Raw genomic sequence first — 20,026 nt, 5'->3', positions numbered from 1 at the left:
TCCCTCCTATCTTAGGTATTCTGGCCTCCTATGTATTTATACTGTCCACTCAACTGGTGACAGTATCAAGCCTGGGGCACATGGAAACCCTGGCTACTTACTTCTCTCACATTCCCCTGGAGTCTGTATTCTATGTGGCTGCCATTACCAAATCCTTCTAAAAAGTCTCATTCTCCTGAGCAGGAGAAGTGGTCTCTGTCATCTACACCATCCTAATGCCAATGCTCAAAGCTCTCTTCTACAATCTGACAAATGGGGATGTTTCTGGAGCCCCCTGGAGAGTTCTCAGAAAATAGGATATATGACATATTTAACTTTCCACCGAAAATCCAAATCTAAAACAATGAAACACATACATTGAAGTGGTGAGATTTACCAAATGTAGAGAGACATATTCATATGCATTTAACTATAAAGCCAGATATTTTGAGGAACAGATAATAGACACAAAGAAATGATCCCATCTTGAAAGTTGATATGTAAATTGGTCATTTTCTTCTTTTTATTCATTTCTGTATTGGTATTCCAAACTAAAATATTTAGAATGTGATGTATTTGTGTACTGTATCAAATACTCATTTCTTATTCCTGTGCAATCATCTTATTTAGTCATTCTTATTTATTTTGCTATACTTTTGTTTCTCATTGACAAATAATTGTATATGTATATGTCAGAAACAGTGTGATAATTTTATCTAGGCATACTTTGGGAAAGATATCATGAAACTTATTGGCATTTCTCAAAAGACAGAAATGAATGTTCAACAGATATATGTCAAAATGCTCAACCTATCTAATCATCATGGAAATGAAAGTTAAAGCCACAATGAGCTATTACCTAAAAACTGTGAGAATGCCTATTCTCAATATGATGAATGTTAAGTGCTGGTGAGGATGTGGAGGAAAGGAAACACTCGCATATTGTTGCTGTGAATATAAATTAAGACAGTCAAATTTATTTGTATTTCAATAAATTAAGGGGGTACCAGTCCTGTTTTTTTCTTTGAGGAATGTATGAATTATATGTTGTTAAATTCAGGACATTTAGTGTATCATTCATTCAACAAATATAGGTTTTACCCAGTAGATAAGATTTGATCCCTCAATCCCAACCGCCATCCTCCCTTCTGAGTCTTAAAAATATATTTCTCAATACAGCCATTGTAGAAAATAGTATAGAGATTCCTCAACAATGAAAATTGAATGACCATATGATCCATCACTCCCATTTCTAGATGTATATTCAATTGAAGTAAAACCAGTATGTAGAAGATCTATCTGTACTTCCATACTCATTACAACAATATTCATTCTATTCTAGGTATAGAAGCAGCTTAGGTGTCCACCAGCACATGAGTGGATAAAGAAAATGAGGTGCATTTACACAATGAGCCTTCACACAGAATGAAATTCTGTCATTTGAGACAACATATTTTGAACTGGAGGACATGATGCTAAGTAAAGTAAGCCAGGCACAGAAAGACAAATACTGTATGATCTCACTTATCTGTGGAATCTAAAGAAAGCTGATTTCTTAGTGGGAAATGTGGTTACCACAGAGAGTGGGATGGGGAAAGAGAAAATCAAAGGATACAAAGTATGTTTGTGCATTTTTTAAATTTCATAGACCTCTAAATAGAAGAACCATGGTATCCTTACACAATTATCTCTATTAAAATGTAGTAATCTTCTAATGCTACCATTATAGAAAATATAATAATTTATATTTTTTAATGTATAATTCTTATTAAATTTTGAATTTTCCCTATAGTCACCCTAACACTAACTTCCTGGCAAGAGGTTACTAAATCAAAATTTATTGATACATTTATAATTTGTAAGTAAACTTCACTTTTTTGCTTAAGTTACTGTGAAATCATTACTTGATTCACCTTTATATTTGCTTTGTGACTCAACATTTGGTATTTTTATAAAGTTTAGGGGAGATGTATGGTTTTTATTTTTATGTTTTTATTTCAAGAAAATATGACAGTAAAAATATTTTAGTCACATTTTATATCTTTGCCTCTCTGCAGCAAGGGTTGTAATTATGCCCTTCCCCTCCATGATGATCAAGGCATGCCTCAGATGAGGGTCTACTTCCAAATCCCTAAATCCCTGGTGAACACCACCACCATTTGAGCACCACAGTGTTAATCAGTCAGAACAATTTGATGTGTGAGTAACATGAGGAGCCCTTTCTTCTGATCTTGTGTCACTTCACTTCGGATAATGGGCTCACTCAATCCAGGAAAATATAAGCAGTGCTAACTCATTAATCAGTCAGAACCAATTTGATGGTGAGAACATGTGGAGCCCATTATTCTGATCTTGTGTCATTTCACTTCGGATAATGGGCTCACTCAATCCAGGGAAATATAAGCAGTGCTAGTTCACTGTCATTTCTTAAAATTGAGTAATATTTCATCGTAAACATATAATAAATACTAATAATCCACTCATGAATTCACAGGTTTTTGGGTGGCTTTTATTTTTTTACTTTAAAATTGTAACATGCTCATTAACTTTATTTCATCAGAATTTGTATATTTAGAGGTGTAGGTTCTTATTAAACAGGTGTTTTGAAAATGTCACCAAACTCTAGGTGCTCCCTCTAAGAGAGTCCATGGGGGAGGGTGAACTGCAATGCAGATTCAAGTTAATGACATATTAATTACCCTTAGGATACCCTAGTTCACTTTGTAAGTCTTATTTTGCCTTGTCTGGGGAAACGCTAGATTGATAAACCATTCCCTTCTTCCTCAGGTGTAGAAGTGGCTGAGGGTAGAATTAAAGGTTGAGCAGCACTGAAATAGAATGGTAGCCTTATCCATCTCCCCAGGTGGAGCAATTGCTGGAAACAGCACCAAAAACAGGGCACCATTGTCCTGAGAAGAGCCAGAGACCCTAACTATCTGCCTAAGATTTGTAAATCCTTTTGAAAGATTTTTTAAATGTTTTTTTAAAGGTTTTTCTGAAACTGAGAAACATATCTTTGAATGAAATATCAAGGAAAATATTTCCCTATCTGACAATTTCCACATGAAGATGGGATCCTAACTTCAGTGAGCATCTAGTTTTAAGTTGCAACATTATCTCCTCATGCATTGACTTGAGACATTTGTATTTTATTTGAATTTAACCAATTCCCCCAAAAAGAGAGTCTCACTAATTACCAAGTAAGTTTATGTTTCACTCTATGTGACAAATAGGGCTGTCTAGTCTTCTTTCTTCTTTCTTCAAAGCTAATTATTACTTATCGAGATGACATGTATGTAAAGTTAGGAGATGCTTAGTTACATACAGTAACGACCTTATGTGTGCCTTTGAAATCTCTCATTGGATTGGCACTGTGCACATCACATTCTGCTTTAATTGAGTAATAAAAGGGTTTTCTTTTAATTCCCTTTTAACTTTGTGGAGAGGTTTTCTTATTTGGAGACTGTTGACTTATATTTCCTGAACACTTTCCATAATTAAAAATGCAACAGAAACATAAAATGTGCCCACCACTTCTAAATTAGAAGGGCTTTGAACACTAGATTCCTTCTTGAGCTTCCAGTCTATAACCTGCAAGTCTGCAGCTCAGAGCTTCACTGTCCCCACATCTGCACATGGTAAGGTCTCTAGGCCTCTTTGGTGTCTACTGGCCCTCCAGAGCATACTTAGACCAGATTCCTGTGAATACACTCTTATAGGATAAAAATCATTATTCTATATTTTCTCTAAATGCAACTGACATCTTTAGAAATTAAATGGTTTCAGAGGCCTTGGGCTCTAACACAAATGGGAACAACATAATATGCACTGGATAGGACATGTAAACTCACTTTCTGCATTCTGTTCTTGTCCAAATGCCATGAAATGTTCAGTGAGTGCTATTGAATCCATGCCTCTCCAGTGACCTATTCTGCAGATGTGAATTCTGAATACAAGTTCTGAGGTTGCTCACGATGCATTAGTTCAGGTTCCAAAGAGAAATTTCTCTTCCTGTTTTCCTTCCCTCTCTATTAAAGCAAAAAATTTATCAGTTTGATCCAAACTAGATCTGGCCTCAACCTGGAATTCAAAAGACAGGGACATATTTTGGACTGAGTTTGTACCCCAAACTCAGGGAAGACATATGCTGCAGTGTAAGAGATCAACATGGGCATGTAAGTTGACTTTGAAAGGATCTTTTTGTGGTGAGTGTAAACAATTTTCTAGATTTTGTGTAGTGTTGTATTATAGTTGTTTGAGAAGAGCAGAAACTCTGGCACCACATCTAAATGTTTCTGTAAATTATTAGACACTTACTACTCATTTTTTCTGGTATAATAATGATTAAATAACACAATGTACAGGCTTCTTCACAGTGCAACAAATCATACTTCTGAGCACATAGCACATGCTCAGTAGACATTGCGTTATGGTTCACTTCACTTTGGTAATTAAGTATATGTTGTGATGAGTTTTGGGCAAAAGGCAGTATGTATGCTGTGCTTGCTGTCTCTACCTGAGTATTACTAATAATGGATCTAGGTTGAGCAACATCAGCACTAAAAGGGACATGGCTAAGAACCCAATTAATGTACCCCTTCTATACCAGCAGACCACAATTCTTAGAGTGAGGACAACAGTACCACATGATTTATATTCACATTGATGTTTCAGAGACAAATTTAAGGTAATTACCTTTCATCCCAGGCTTTCAATTAGGATAACCTGGCTAGATTGAAGAAACAACATCACCTGCCTTTTGGGCTGTATGGGAACTTCCATGTGGTTTTAATTGTGTTGCAAATAATTCTAATTTGATACTAGGGTCAAGCATTAGGACTCCTGCATATATTCATGAGAATTGAGTTTAACCTTTGTTCTAGAGGATAGTCACAGTTTCTGCTCTCTTGGGCTTGGTAGAGGCAGATCAGTGTGGTCCAGATTCCCATTCCTGTAGCAGAAACTCCTTTCACCTGTAGCAGGGGAAGGTAACCAGAATAAAAAACAGGAGAACCTCACATTTTGGTCTCCATGAATAAGCTGATCATAGCTGACTCTTTACTGTGAGCAAGAAAAAGTGAGTGTAGCCCTTCTGCATTTTATGTTCCTCCTGCTTGTGAATGTGGTGGAAACAAGGGAAGAAATTGTGCTGACTCCTTTCAGGGCTGTCTCAAGATTTAATTCTAATTGTTTTCCACAAAACCACCTGAAAAGAAATTTCAGAGTAGGGGAAGAGGAAGAAGAAATGGCTGGTTTTCAGGTAAGTGTGTCCCAGATTAGGGATTGTGTCCACTGTTTGTCCTAGAAAGTCATGTAGAACTTCAGTTTTTTGAACTTGTAAAGCTTTACTTCTTTACTTCTTATGTGTATGCCTAAGAAGTTTTGTAAATACATTTTTTGCTTGCTTCTTATGATAGTCAAGGAACCCTGGAAAATCCTTCCTCCCTATATAACAAAGCCTGCCCCACATTCTTTCCCACAGGCTTCATACAACAATAACCAAGTTTCATAAGAAAGGTATGACATGTAATATTGAAAATGTTCCCATTTTGACAGATCAAGATAGAATAGTGTGGATGTCTGAGATTCCTGTTGGAGATTGGATATAGTCTTTGAATTTGAGTGAAGAGAGGGAACAAGTACTCTCAAAGTTTTATCTGGATGCTTCATCAGCTCTACATAAAATAATATTAGGAGAATTCAGGAAGAGGATAGCATTGATTGCCTAGGATATTCAGAAAATCATAGAAAAAAGAGAAAATAGAAGACTTGTTCTGTATGATGCTAAAGTATTTACATACATTATTAAAGATAACAAAACATGGGAAGCGTCTCTATCTGAAATTTTCATAAAACTGATGATTCCTCATGATTACATATTGTTGGCCACTACCATGCCAGCAGTGATTTTGCATTCTTCTCTTTTCAAGGGTGCCTAACATCAATTTGTCCCACTAAAGTTATGTTAATTTCATTCACTTGCTTAAGATGCTCTCTGACAGATTCCTTGAATCTAAAGTTAATTGTTTTTTCTTTATCATTAAATGTCTCATGGAGATTTACTGACTGTTGTGAATGAACCATCACATTTAATTGGAAGCTCCCCTTTCTTCTTATAGCTTGCTTTGAAAAATGAGGGCTTTTATTTGTGTTCTGTTCAGATGACCTGAGATAAATTGAAAGTATACCATTTACTGCATGTTGACAAAATACTCTCCTTAGGCAAGAAACATTGATATCAGCAGTTATATCATGTGACATGCAGAGATTCAGACCCCACCCTTGATCTCCTGAATCAGAATCTGTATTTTAACAAAATCTCTAGTTTTTCATTGTACTTGTAAAAATTAAGTGATACCTTCTAACTCTCTGTTTCTCTATGTGAGAAATATGCACAATTTATCAATGTGATGTAAATATAACACACATAAATTTATATTACTGTTATAAGTCCCTTAATTTTGCATTCAATGATTTATCATCAAAAGCATAATAATATGCACATTTTTTTCATACATCTTTTGTGATCCTCATTCCAGCAGATAAGACAATATGTTCAAGGATGTCAGTGTGCTAAAAATTATCTTATTGGACAATTCCAGTCACTGATATGTCAGAAACAGTTCTCATAACTCATTTTGCTTGTAGTCAAATTAATCAATCTCTCTATGGCCACTTGGGAAATATGTGTCTTTTTATAGGACATGGTGACATTCAGGGATGTGGCTGTAGAATTCTCTCCAGAAGAGTGGGCATGCCTTGACAATGCTCAGAGGAATTTGTACAGGGATGTGATGTTGGAGAACTATGAAAACTTGGTCTCCCTCGGTGAGGATCATTTATATACACAATTCCTATTCCACATTAAGAACATTATTATTATTTTTTTTGGATAGTTTCTCAAAAGTTTCTACTTTACATAAATGAATTTTATTTATTTATTTATTTATTTATTTATATTTTAGCATGTTATGGAGTGCAAGTGTTAAGGTTACTTATATTGCCCATGCCCCCTCCCCTCTGGAGTAAGAGCTTCAAACATGTCCATTCCCCAAATGTTGCACATCTTACTCATTGTCATTGTATACACCCATCCCCTCCTCCCCCATCCCAACCTCCTGACACCCCATAAATGTTACTCCTATATGTCCACTTAGGTGTTGATCCTTTAATACTAATTTGCTTGTGAGTACATGTGGTGCTGGTTTTTCCATTCTTGAGATACTTCACTTAGTAGAATGGGTTCTAGCTGTATTCAGGAATATACAAGAGGTGCTATATCACCATTGTTTCTTAAAACTGAGTAGTACTCCATGGTATACATATACCACATTTTATTAATCCATTCATGAATTGATGGGCACTTGGGTTGTTTCCATAGCTTCACAATTGTGAATTGTGCTGCTATAAACATTAGAGTGCAGGTGTCTTTTTCATAAAATGACTTTTGATCTTTTGGGTAGATGCCCAGTAGTGGAATTGCTGGATCAAATTGTAGATCTGCTTGTATTGCTTTGAGATATCTCCATATTGCTTTTCACAGAGGTTGAATCAGTTTGCAGTCCCACTAGCAGTGTAGGCGGGTTCCTCTCTTTCCACATCTATGCCAATATATATTGTTAGGAAACTTTTTACTGGAAGGTCATTCTTACTAGAGATAAGTGATATCTCATTGCAGTATGTTCAACATCTCTGATCATCAGGGTAATGCAAATTATTTTATTCTTTCTGTATTTTTAATTTCTGATCTGTTCTATGTCTATTTTGTATAATATTAGAATCCATGGTTCAGAATAACATGGCAGTATTTCAATTTCTCTACATTCTCAACATATGTATGTATGTATGTATATATATATTTACTTATTTAAAAGTTCTCAATGCAAGAAAAAAGTCCCCAAACAGCAAATGCTGGTGTGGATGTGGAGACAGAGGAGCATTCCTATACTGCTGGTGGGACTGCAAACTGGTTCAACCTCTGTGGAAAGCAACATGAATGAATTTTATATCCATGCTTTTAAAGAAAATTGGAAGATTTTGGTGCATAAAATAAAATCATTAGATGTCTCATGTTATCTTGAACCTTTCCCTTTGTTGGGATTTCACACTAGATTAGTGGTTACTCTAGAAATCAGGGTATATAATTGTTGTCTGCACCTTGGAATAGAATTTCCACCTCTTATTTATTTGGTGCTAGTGGGAATTCGTGCTTTAGTCACAAATTAGATCAATTTTTTATCATTCTACAGGGTCTGTGAGAAAGCAATATGTTGCAAAGGAATTTTCTAGAATCTTATCTAATGTTCTCTCTACTAAGGATAGTACTGCATTAGTAATTGGAAAGTCTTCAGCAAGAGTCATGTGAAATTTTTCTAATGAAACAGGTCTTGCTGAGTCAAAGCCAGAGCTGATCACATGCCTGGAGCAAAGTATGGAACCCTGGATTATGAAGAAAGAGGAAGCAACAGCTAAATATCCAGGTAGGTGAGATTCACTGAAGCAGATTAACAGATGTTAGAGAGCCAAAACTCAAGGAGGAAGGCAGATATTAAAAAGTGCGTTTGAATATTCTGCTCTTTTGGAAATGATTTTTAGAAGCCTGTGTCTCACAGAATTCTTTATCTCACAGAAGGACATCTTCTGTCCCATGCTCTTAAACTCTCTAAGAACTCTACCCATGCAGTGATCTTCCTTAGAATTCAGTGAGAGCCAAACTTCTTGTCATGGCTTATAAGGGACTGCATTATCTATTAGCATTTCTATTGCTTAGGTGTTATGGGACTATCTGTGCATATTTTGAAGACCATGACATGAAACCATCTTTTGACAGCCTTTTGCTCTGCTGCCCTTTCTGGAGTACAGTGGCTGATCATAGCTCACTGCAATCTCAAATATAGGAGCTCCAGGGATCCTACTACCTCTGTCTTCCAAGTAGCTAGAACTATGGGCATGAACTACCATGGCCAACCATTTTATTATTATTATTATTTTCTTGTAAAAATGGAATCTCCTTATGTTGCTATGGCTAGTATAAGATCCTGGCCTCAAGTGATCCTTCTTGATTGGCCTCCCAAAGTGCTGGGATTATAGGTGTGCTCCTCCATGCCCTGCTCCCTGTTTTAATTTCCTATTGATGCCTCATTTCTGAAATGTATAAAAGGGAACAGTGGAGATATTTGGATTTTTTTCAGTAATACCAGAAACACTAGGGACAGATAGTCATATTTTATGCATCATGATTTCCAATTCTAAGTTTTCACAGGCAATTCTACAGAAAGTCAGGCTCACTAATTTTGTACAAATGTATAGCCTCTGCCTAAATGTAAGAAAATCTAATGTTATTTCACTTCTAAGGAATCTTTTTCTAGTATAGAATAAGAGTAAATTTTCAACTTTGTTATACTGAAATACCAAAACTATAATATAGTTTATTTGCCCTGCTCACCTTATAGAAATCCTAAATATACTGTCTCATTCAGTGCTTCACATACATGCATATATTTATACTCCCAATTGATTAATAATATTTTGATAACTTATATTCCATAATTTCCCCCTATTTGGTAGCATCAGAATCATGTCATTTATATGTGTGTATGTGTGCATATATTTCTGTGGGGGGGTGTTTAATGGGTGGAAGTTTCCACAAATAAGAATTGTATCACTGTATATATTTATTGTATACACTGTAGTGATCTGATGTGTGTATAAATGGTAAAACAATATAATTAAAGAAATAAACTGTTCCATCATCTCACATATTTACCATTTAATTATACTGAGAACATTTATTAATAGTGAGGTCTATGGTCTTAACCAATTTTAAGCATATAAAATATTATTAATAACCCTAATCATGTTGCCATACAATAGATTTCCAAGATCTATTCATCTTATAACTAAAAGATTTTACCCTTAAACATGTTCTCATTTTTCCTGACTCTACACCCTGGAAACCACTGTTGTACTCTTTATTTTTGTAAATTCAACTCTTTAAAAATAATTATCCATAGCAATATTTATCTTTCTGGGAATGGCTGATTTTACCTAGCATAATGCCTACTATGTCCATCGATGTTGTTGAAATGGCAGGATATTTATCATTTTCATGGCTTAGTAATATTCTATGGTATATGTTTGTGCAGTCATTTTTTAATCTATTCATCAAATCAGGCATTTAGTTTGTTTCCATTTTCTTGGCAAATGTGCATAATGCTGCGATATATATGGCTGTGCAAATCTTCTTAAGATACTGATTTTACATGGATATACTCATAGGTATTATTGGTGAATCATAAGCCAGTTGCGTTATTTATATTTTTAACAAATCTCTATGATGACACTATCCATTTACAATCAATAACAGTGTACAGGGATTGCTTTCCTGCACACTCTTGTCCACACTTGTTATGTCTCTTCTTTTGGACATTAGCCATTTTAACAGTTGGGAGGTGAAATCTTACACTTTTCATTTATATTTACATGATGTTTTGGTGATGCTGAGTTACTCTTTGTGTTTCCTGTTGTACACTGGTATGTTGTCTTTGAAATTAATCTACATAAACTTTTGCTTATTTTTAAGTAGATGAAGACATTGTTTTGCATTTGAAAAATATGAATTTCCTACATATTTTGTGTGTTAATGTATTATACAATATGAAATTGAAAATATTTTCTCCCATGCTATATGTTTTCTTATTTTGTTTTTCCCTTGCTGTGCAGAGGATTTTAAGTTTGATGCAGGCCAAATTGTTTATATTTTGTTCCAGTGCTTATTTAGTCATATAAAAAGAAAAAAGAAAAAAGAATATTGCCAGTCGTATGTCAAGGTTTTCCCATATTTCTTCTTTTCATTATACTTTTATGTTTTTTTTAGAAATATTACAGTTTTATGTCTCCCATTTAAATCTTTATTACATCTAGAGTTAGTTTTGGGTATCATATAAGAAAAAATAGTCTGCTTTTATTCATTTGTTTTTGGGTATTTAGTTTTCCAGCACCAAGCATTGAAGAGCCACACTTTCTGTATTGTGCATTGCTAGTGCCTAGATAAATGTTACTTGACCTTATATGTTTCGGTTTATTTCTGATGTCTCCATTATCTTCCATTGTTATTTCTTTTGGTTTTTAGGCACATATTTTGCTGTTTTTATTACTCCCGCCTTAAAATTTAGTTTGAAATCTGAATGTGTGATGCTGGTTTTCTTCTTTCTCATTATTGCATAGGGCTCCTCAAAGATATTTCTGATATCATAGAAATATTAGGAATTTTTTGGTTAATACTGTCAAGTAATGCCCATGGAATATTTATAGGAATTGCATTGAATGTATATATTTTTTGGATAATATCTTTCTATTTACTCATGTCATCTTCAATTTCTTTTATTAATATCTTATAGTACTCAGTGTAGAGGTGTTTTTTTTTTAACCTTTGGTTAAATTTTTTCTTAGAAATCTGTTATCTTGATGGTATTGTACATGAAAATGTTTTCTTTTTTTATTGTACACTTTATTGGTGTATAGAAAAGCAACTGATAGCTGTATGTAAATTTTGCATCCTGTGACTTAACTGGGGAGTTTTATTACTTTATAAATCTTTCTTACTATCTTCTTTATGGGTTTTGATATATAAGATAATGTCATCTGCAAATGGTGTTATTTTTACTTTTTGCTTTCTAATTTGAGTGGATCTTGTCACGTCCTTGCCAAACTTTTCTGCTTAGGTCTTGTAGTAATATGATAAAATAGTAGTATTTTCAGTGGTTGCACACTATGCTTATGGTGGTATGTGTGCATATGAAGGATTAAATACCTTTCTCAGTTTTTATAAACTGGTTTAGAAAGGTAAAGATTTTTTTCTTTTGAGTACTTGGGCTAAAGGTATCTCTACTGAGTTTTCAATGAAGTTTCCGTAGCTAGGTCACAAGACTGCCGCTTGCTCTGCAGTGGAGTCTGCATCTGGTGGGCAAGTTCCAAAGGGCTTGGATGGTTTTCAATCCTCTCTTGTTTCTGGGTAAACTGGTTGCCTTCAGGGTTTGCATGTGTATGACACATACTAGGGCATGGTTGTTCATTTCAGTCTGCATATTTTAGGGCCAATACCATAAGTGTGGGTGGGCGTGTCTCCCAATGAGTACCTTGGAAGTGTCCCTGCAGGTCACTGTGTGGATCTATGCCCTAAAAGAACTGGCTATGGACTGTAGTTCAGACTGCTTTAGCAGAGTCACAGTTCTGCTTTACAGATGATAGCAAGACCAAGTTATTCAGGTCTGCCTCCATGGCTGCAGATAGCTGTGTCTCTCCCAAAGTCTCTGGATGAGCAGCACCACTCCCTCTTTGCCACAGGGAACCACTGGAGACTCTGTGTATCCAAGATGATGACCCATGTTGCAGTCTGTATTCAGGACAATGGGTCCTTAAGTTTGTCACCTAGATGGGAGCCTGAATATTCTAAATGACCCTTCCAGATCTATGGTTCCACTAGAGTTTAATGCCGTCCATTTAAGTCTTCAAATTCAGATAATTGTAATTTTCCTTGGATGCCTGCCAAATTTTTGTTGTTCTTTGGGAAAGAAAAAAAACCAAGTGAATCCTTCCCCTCCCACCATATAGCTGATTTGTTCTCCTTATATATTTTAAACTTGTGATGTGTTATAATTAATTTTTTATAATTTTTAGAATCAAAAGTTCAAAATAACAACAGCATTTCAATTTCTCTACATATGTATGTGACAGCATATGGTTTTATTTATTTAAAAGTTCTCAATGTAATGGATATGAGGTGATATCTCATTGATTTTTTTTTTTTGCATTTTTCTAAAGATTAACAATTTTTAGGATGCTTTCATTTTATGTTTGGCCATTAGTATATCTTATTTTAAGAAATGCCAGATCAATCTATTGTCCATTTGTTAGTCAAGCTGTTCACATTTGTTTTTGAATTTTAATCATTTTTCATATATTCACGATTTTAAATTCTAACAAATATGTGATTTGCATCTATTTTTACCCATTTTGTAGGAGGCATTTTTACTCTAGTAAGTTTTTCCTTTCTTCAAATTTCAAGTGTGATACAATCTCATTTTTCTTCTCTTCCTTTTTCTTGATTATGCATTTGATGTTACATCTATTAAAACAGTGCCAGGACCAATATCATGATGTTTCCCTTATATTTTCTCTAAGAGTTTTATACATGTATTTCTTATGTTTTAATATTTAATTTACTTGAGATATATTCTAAATAGTGCAAGGGAAGGTACCAACATCATTTTTTTTTTATCACAAATAAAAAATTCAGTTTTCTACAACATTTGTTGAAGTGACTCTTCTTTTTCATTGCATGGTCATTGCAATCTTGATTAACATAATTTTGGTCATGGACACAAAGGTTTATTTCTGGGATCTCCATTCTGTTGTTTCATCTCATTGTTTGTTATTGTGCCAGTAGATTGTTTTGTTATTCCTGTAGATTTGTTTTGAAATCAAGAAGTGCTATGCCTCCTTGTTTGTATTTCTAAAACAGTCTGGCTATTTATTGTTCCAATACGCTTTAGAATTTAGTTTTATATATCTTCAAAAGAAGTATGATAGGACTATTATAGACATTGATTCAATTTGTATATCACTGTGGAGTATTGACATCTTAATTTTCTAAATCATCTGACCATTGAGCTGAATGCATTAAAAAGTGTGTTTAATTTTGACTTATTTTTGTATTAGCGAGTTTGTGTTGTGCTTTTGATTTCTAGTTCCACTTCATTCATGTCAAAAAATGTATGTTGTATGTTTTTAGGATTCTTCGACTTGATAAGACTTAAGTGTCCTAACAGCATTTATCATGTATGATTGAAACCATAGTGTATTCTGCCGCTTTTGACTGAAGAGCTCTGTAAATATCATTTACATTCAACTGGTCTATAATGTCTTACCCATTTTCTGTTTTCTTATTTATGTCCTGTCAAATTTTTGTATTCATCATTGAATGTGAGGTCTTACAGTCTCCTATAACTAGTGTGTTGCCAGGTATTTCTTGCAATACTTCTGTCCATACTTTTGTGCATATTTTCTTAATATGTTTAGAAACCTAGTTATATAATATATATTTAAAAATATATATGCAACAATATGTACATTACATGTATATCATCTATGTGTATTCTGTGCCATAGATTTCTCCTAAATGACCCATTTTTTCATTATAAAAGTCTTTGTGTATTCTGATGGTTTTTCACTTAAAGTATATTTTCTTTAATTATGGCCACAATATCGTCCTCTTATTGTTTATGTAGATTTTTTTTTACAATTACTTCCAACCAGTTTGACTTTTTAGAGCTAAAGGAAGGCTTTTGTAGGTGGCTGATTGTAGGGTTCTCTTTGTTGTTGTTGTTTTTTTTTTTTTGAGACAGAGTCTCGCTTTGTTGCCCAGGCTAGAGTGAGTGCCATGGCGTCAGCCTAGCTCACAGCAACCTCAAACTCCTGGGCTCAAGGGATCCTCCTGCCTCAGCCTCCCAAGTAGCTGGGACTACAGGCATTCGCCACCATGCCCGGCTAATTTTTTGTATATATTAGTTGGCCAATTAATTTCTTTCTATTTATAGTAGAGACGGGGTCTCGCTCTTGCTCAGGCTGGTTTCGAACTCCTGACCTCGAGCAATCCGCCCGCCTTGGCCTCCCAGAGAGCTAGGATTACAGGCGTGAGCCACCGTGCCCGGCCTTTCTTTGTTTTTTATTCATACATTTATCTTATTTTTCATTAGAGAATCTAAACCATTTATATTTAATGAAACTCCTGAAGGAAGAGTGTGTTGTTTCCATTATTCAAAAACTGAAATTGAGAATTTGAAAGAATTGCATTTAATCTGTAGACCAATCTGTACATCTTCGCAACATTAGGTCTTCTTCCCTTGAAGAAGAATGTATTCAAGATTGTGTTGTTTATTTTCCTATATTTGTGAATTTTTCTGTGTTTCTTCTATTATTTATTTTCAGTTTCATTCCATTCTAGTCAAAAATTAAAGTTAGTAAAATTTCAATTTTCTAAAATTGGTTAAGACTTGTGGCTGAACAGGTAGTTTTTTAGGAAGAACGTTTTATGAGCTATCATGGAGATTGTGTGTTCTACTATTATTCTGTAGAGTGTTTCTAATATATCTGTTAGATCTAACTGCTATGTAGTGTTTTCAAATCTTTTGTTTTCTTATTAATAATTTGACTGGTTGTATTATTATTGAAAGTGGAATAGAATATCAAAGTATCGTATTATTTTGATGTCCATTTCTTGTTTCATTTCTGTCAATGCTTTTTAAAAATATATTTGAGAACCTTGATGTGAGATAAAGATAGATATCATATAAATGTATTATTTTCAAGGCCCTCTGTGAATGACCACTTTTTATATTTATTGCCCTTTTTGTCTCTTGTGACAGTTTTGACTTAAAGTATATTTTAAAAATTATATAACATTTTTCACTTTAAAATAATGTGCCTAATATAATTTTGAACTCCACTGCTCTTTGATGCTAAATGTTTTTCTGCTATATTTTGCTATATCTTGCCAGTTGTAGTCAATTGTTCTCACCAGGTTTGAAGTCAAGGTGCTTTAAATAGAATATTGTTGGTTTTTTTTTAACTCTTTATTTAACTGTGCCTTATGACTGGAAACACTAGTACATAAATATTTCCATAATTTTCCCAAAGGAAGGACTTACAATTTCTCTTATGTTAATTATTTTGTATACCATTTTTCACTGTCTTTTCTTTCTTTCCTCTCCTTTTGTCCTGCATTGTGCCTCAATGATTTTTAGTGACATATTTTGTTTCTTTGCCTAGCTTTCTTTTTTCTCTATAAACATTTTTTTCTGATGTTCACTGTGAGAACTATATAAAACCTTTTGAACTTGCGACTTATGTTAAATGAATAACTTCTTCAGTTGCATATAAAAATTCTTAATCTTTACATCTGCCCTTACCTTTATGATATCGATGTCAGTAATTATGTCTTTTTATATTGTATAGAAACTAACACATGGCAATGATCATTTTTTTTATTTTGCCTTTCAAATTTTATAGCATAATTAAATATTTTGCACCATCATTATGATAATGCAGAATTTTATTCTTAATATGTGCATATTTTTCTCAGAGAGTTATGTAGTTGTCAAGGGAGGTGGAAACCAGCCTTTGGAAAGGCCACAAAAAACACATGTGTGGACATGTGCCCATAGTTTCATTCTCTTTTGAAAGGGAATCCAGGAGATGGGATTTTACTACTAAAGTGATAACTTAGTATCAGCATGGAGGAAGGGCTTTGGTGGGTAAATGCAACAAAGTTTCCTTCCCTTCCTGTGGTTCTTGGTGTTTTTCTCAGTTGGGGTGCTATCAACTATTAGCAGTTATGATTTCTAAAAGAATCATAGTTGTAAGTATATTTTTAAGGTCATACATCTATGATGCAAGTAAGACCATGGTATTCTATTGTGCTTTCTTGCTAATGTGCTTTGTATAGTTTTATATATTCAAATTGTGAAGTATATTCACCTGAGTCTGGTTAGTGAGATACTTTGTTATTTTCATTTCTTTCAGAACTATCTCACTATTGCACCAAAGACCTATTACCAGAGCAGGGCATAAAAGACCCCTTTCAGAAATCAATAATGAGACTATATGGAAGCTGTGGCCTTGAAAATACACACTTAAGAAGAGACTGGGAGTGTGTGGTTGAGTGTAAGAAGCAGAAAGTATGTTCTGATGGTCTTACCCAATGTTTGTCAACTTGCCACAGAAAAATCGTCCAATGTAATAAATGTAAAAATGTCTTTAGCAAATCATCAAATCTAAATAAACACAAGACAAGACATACTGGAGAGAAAAGTTTCAAACTTAAAGAATGTAGCAAAACTTTTAACCACAGCTCTAATGTTTCTGGACATAGAAAAATTCATACCACAGAGAAATCCTACAAGTGTGAAGAATGTGGAAAACCATATAACTGTTGCTCAAAACTTATTATACATACGAGAATTCACACTGGAGAGAAACCCTACAAATGTGGAGAATGTGGCAAAGCCTTTAACCAGTTCTCAATCCTTACTCAACATAAAAGAATCCATACTGGAGAGAAACCTTACAAATGTGATGAATGTGAGAAAGCCTTTAACCTGTTCTCAAACCTTACTCAACATAAAAGAATTCATACTGGAGAAAAACCCTACAAATGTGAAGAATGTGGCAAAGCCTTTACCAGGTGGTCAAACCTTACTCAACATAAAAGAATTCATACTGGAGAGAAACCCTACAAATGTGAAGAATGTGGCAAAGCCTTTACCAGGTGGTCAAGCCTTATTCAACATAAAAGAATTCATACTGGAGAGAAACCCTACAAATGTGAAGAATGTGGCAAAGCCTTTAACCGGTCCTCAATCCTTACTCTACATAAAAGAATTCATACTGGAGAGAAACCCTACAAATGTGAAGAATGTGGCAAAGCCTTTACCCAGTGCACACACCTTACTCAACATAAAAGATTCCATACTGGAGAGAAACCCTACAAATGTGAAGAATGTGGCAAAGCCTTTACCCAGTGCATACACCTTACTCAACATAAAAGAATCCATACTGGAGAGAAACCCTACAAATGTGAAGAATGTGGCAAAACCTTTACCACATGGTCAAGCCTTACTCAACATAAAAGAATTCATACTGGTGAGAAACCCTAAAAATGTGAAGAATGTGGCAAAGCCTTTAACCAGTCCTCAATCCTTACTCGACACATAAAAAAATTCATACTGGAGAGAAACCCTACAAATGTGAAGAATTTGGTAAAGCCTTTAACCAGTCCTCAGTCCTTACTCTACATAAAAGAATTCATACTGGAGAGAAACCCTACCAATGTGAAGAATGTTGCAAAGCCTTTACCTGGTGGTCAAGCCTTACTCAACATAAAAGAATTCATACTAGAGGTAAACCCTAAAATCTTGTAGAATGTGGCAAAGTCTTTAACCAGCTCAGAGACTTCACTCTATATAAATGAATCCATACAGGAGAGAAACCATACAAATGTGAGGAATGTGACAAAGTATTTTCCCAGTGCTTACACTTTAATCTTCATAAAAGAATGCATAACGGAGAAAAATTTTATGAATGTGAGAATTGTGGCAAAGTCTTTAAGAACTGCTCGCATTTTATTCAACACCAAATAAATTATACTAGATAAAAGTGAGATAAATGTAATGAGTATGGAAGTGCTTTCCCTAAGTATTAGCCTTAAAATGCACAACAGTACTTATACTTAAAGTAAACAATCATAATGTAGAGTGCTGACAATACCTTTAGTTATAACAGAGATCTCACTGGACATGGGAGAACTTACACTGAAAAAGTGCTCCAATATTGTCTCCAACATTGTTCAACATCACAAAAATTTTAAGAATTAGAGACCTTACAAATATAATGAATGTGAAAAAATATTTATGCAAAAGATATACCTTAGAGAACCACAAAGAATTGATAGTTAAAATTACAGATATAATGAATTTCAGAACACATTTCATGAAGAATCAAGTCTAAACAAATATCAGAGGACTCACAGTGCAATGCACTAATGCACTAACACATTCACAAATTTCTTTAAACCAGGTTGCTGATTATAGAGTACTACCCAGTTAAAATAGTTAGTTGATTTACTTGTATGTCAGCTTTAAAAAAAGAGAGATTTTATGAGAGTTATAATTACATGTAAAATATACTTTCTGGTCAGGGTAGGGTAAAAATATAAAAGGTAAATTTTTTTTTTCCTTTTTGACAAGCAAATACTGATGTTATTCAACTTTAGATACAGTAGATGGTATGCTTTCATTCTTAGCGTGTATGTGAATGTGTGTGGTTAATGATAGCTACATCTCATTTATTAGTAGTCTTTGTGTATTCAGTAGGCATTATTCATGTACTTTTCCATGGGAAATTAAAATCACTGAAATGTAAGATTTTTGAAATCGAGAGGTACTATGGATATTTTTTATAACAAACAGTATTTCAAATGATGTATGATGTAGGTATACAGACTAATATTCTTCTCATTATAATCAGAATGAAAAAAGTAGAATATTAGAAATCACTTGTTTTAATATTGTACATTATGATAGATAATAAAATCGAATGAAATTTGGAATATTTTTAGATTACATGTAAACTTAATCTGTTTCATTAAATTAAAAGTAATTTTAATGTGTCAAACATGTTGTAGATTGAATGAAGTGTTATTTTGCACCACAATTAACCTATCCCATGTTACTCAAAGTTGGAGGTAATGGGTTGTAAAAATGTACTGTGGGGTTACACAGTAACAAGACATCACCTGTGATCCTTTTTATCAGTCTCTCTACTTTGAAGAATAATGTTCCCAAAGCTCTTTTTCATTATATGTATAATTACATTGTTACTATAATGCTTATAATAAAGATTTTGGACTTAATGAAAAGCCATACATTTCTTAACACAGCATGACTAGTTATTACATTGTATCCTACATTTTTCCTTCAACATGCAACCTGCCTGGCCAATAAAACAGAAATAAGCATATTTTTATTTATATTGAATCAAATATACAAATACATCATGGTTAAGTTGAACTATAGTTGTAGTATATTTACAGAGTAAGTAATTATATTTGTGTGAATGTGGATGTATACCTATTTCAACAGAAAAAAAGAAATATTAGAAAAGATGGATAATTTCAAAAGTGTTGAGAATTTACTAGCAAACTAGAAACTTCAAAGATTCTGAAAGGAAATATTTTGTTCACTTTATGTTGAATTAATTGTTTAAAACCCTAAAGCTTCTAAATGGGAACCTGCCCATGCCAATCCTCTGTTCTTACATGCTTATTACTCATGCTAGGGCATCTATGTTATTTTATTATTTCAAAGTTCATTAAATACCATTTATGTGACCTGATCTACAATTACAACAAGGATTGTTATAAAACTTCATGTTGCTCATAAAATTACCTAAAGGTGTGAGTAATTCCACATTGTAGTAATTACATTTTACT

At 33.9% G+C, this 20,026-nt stretch overlaps 1 protein-coding gene across 1 annotated transcript in view; it reads left to right on the top strand.

Moving 5' to 3' along the window:
* LOC142865690 (uncharacterized) overlaps positions 1–20,026 on the top strand; it is a 142,083-nt gene that overhangs the window by 67,624 nt on the left and 54,433 nt on the right. Inside the window, exons 8-9 of the mRNA XM_075998879.1 lie at positions 7,010–7,021; positions 17,055–17,557. Of these exons, the coding sequence (XP_075854994.1) occupies positions 7,010–7,021; positions 17,055–17,557 (515 nt within the window). The remainder of the gene's footprint in view (positions 1–7,009; positions 7,022–17,054; positions 17,558–20,026) is intronic.

Source organism: Microcebus murinus, chromosome 31, assembly GCF_040939455.1.
Source record: "Microcebus murinus isolate Inina chromosome 31, M.murinus_Inina_mat1.0, whole genome shotgun sequence".
Classification (NCBI taxonomy): Eukaryota; Metazoa; Chordata; class Mammalia; order Primates; family Cheirogaleidae; genus Microcebus; species Microcebus murinus.
Note: the sequence above shows the minus strand (reverse complement) of the source record. Positions and strands in the feature narration are given on the sequence as shown.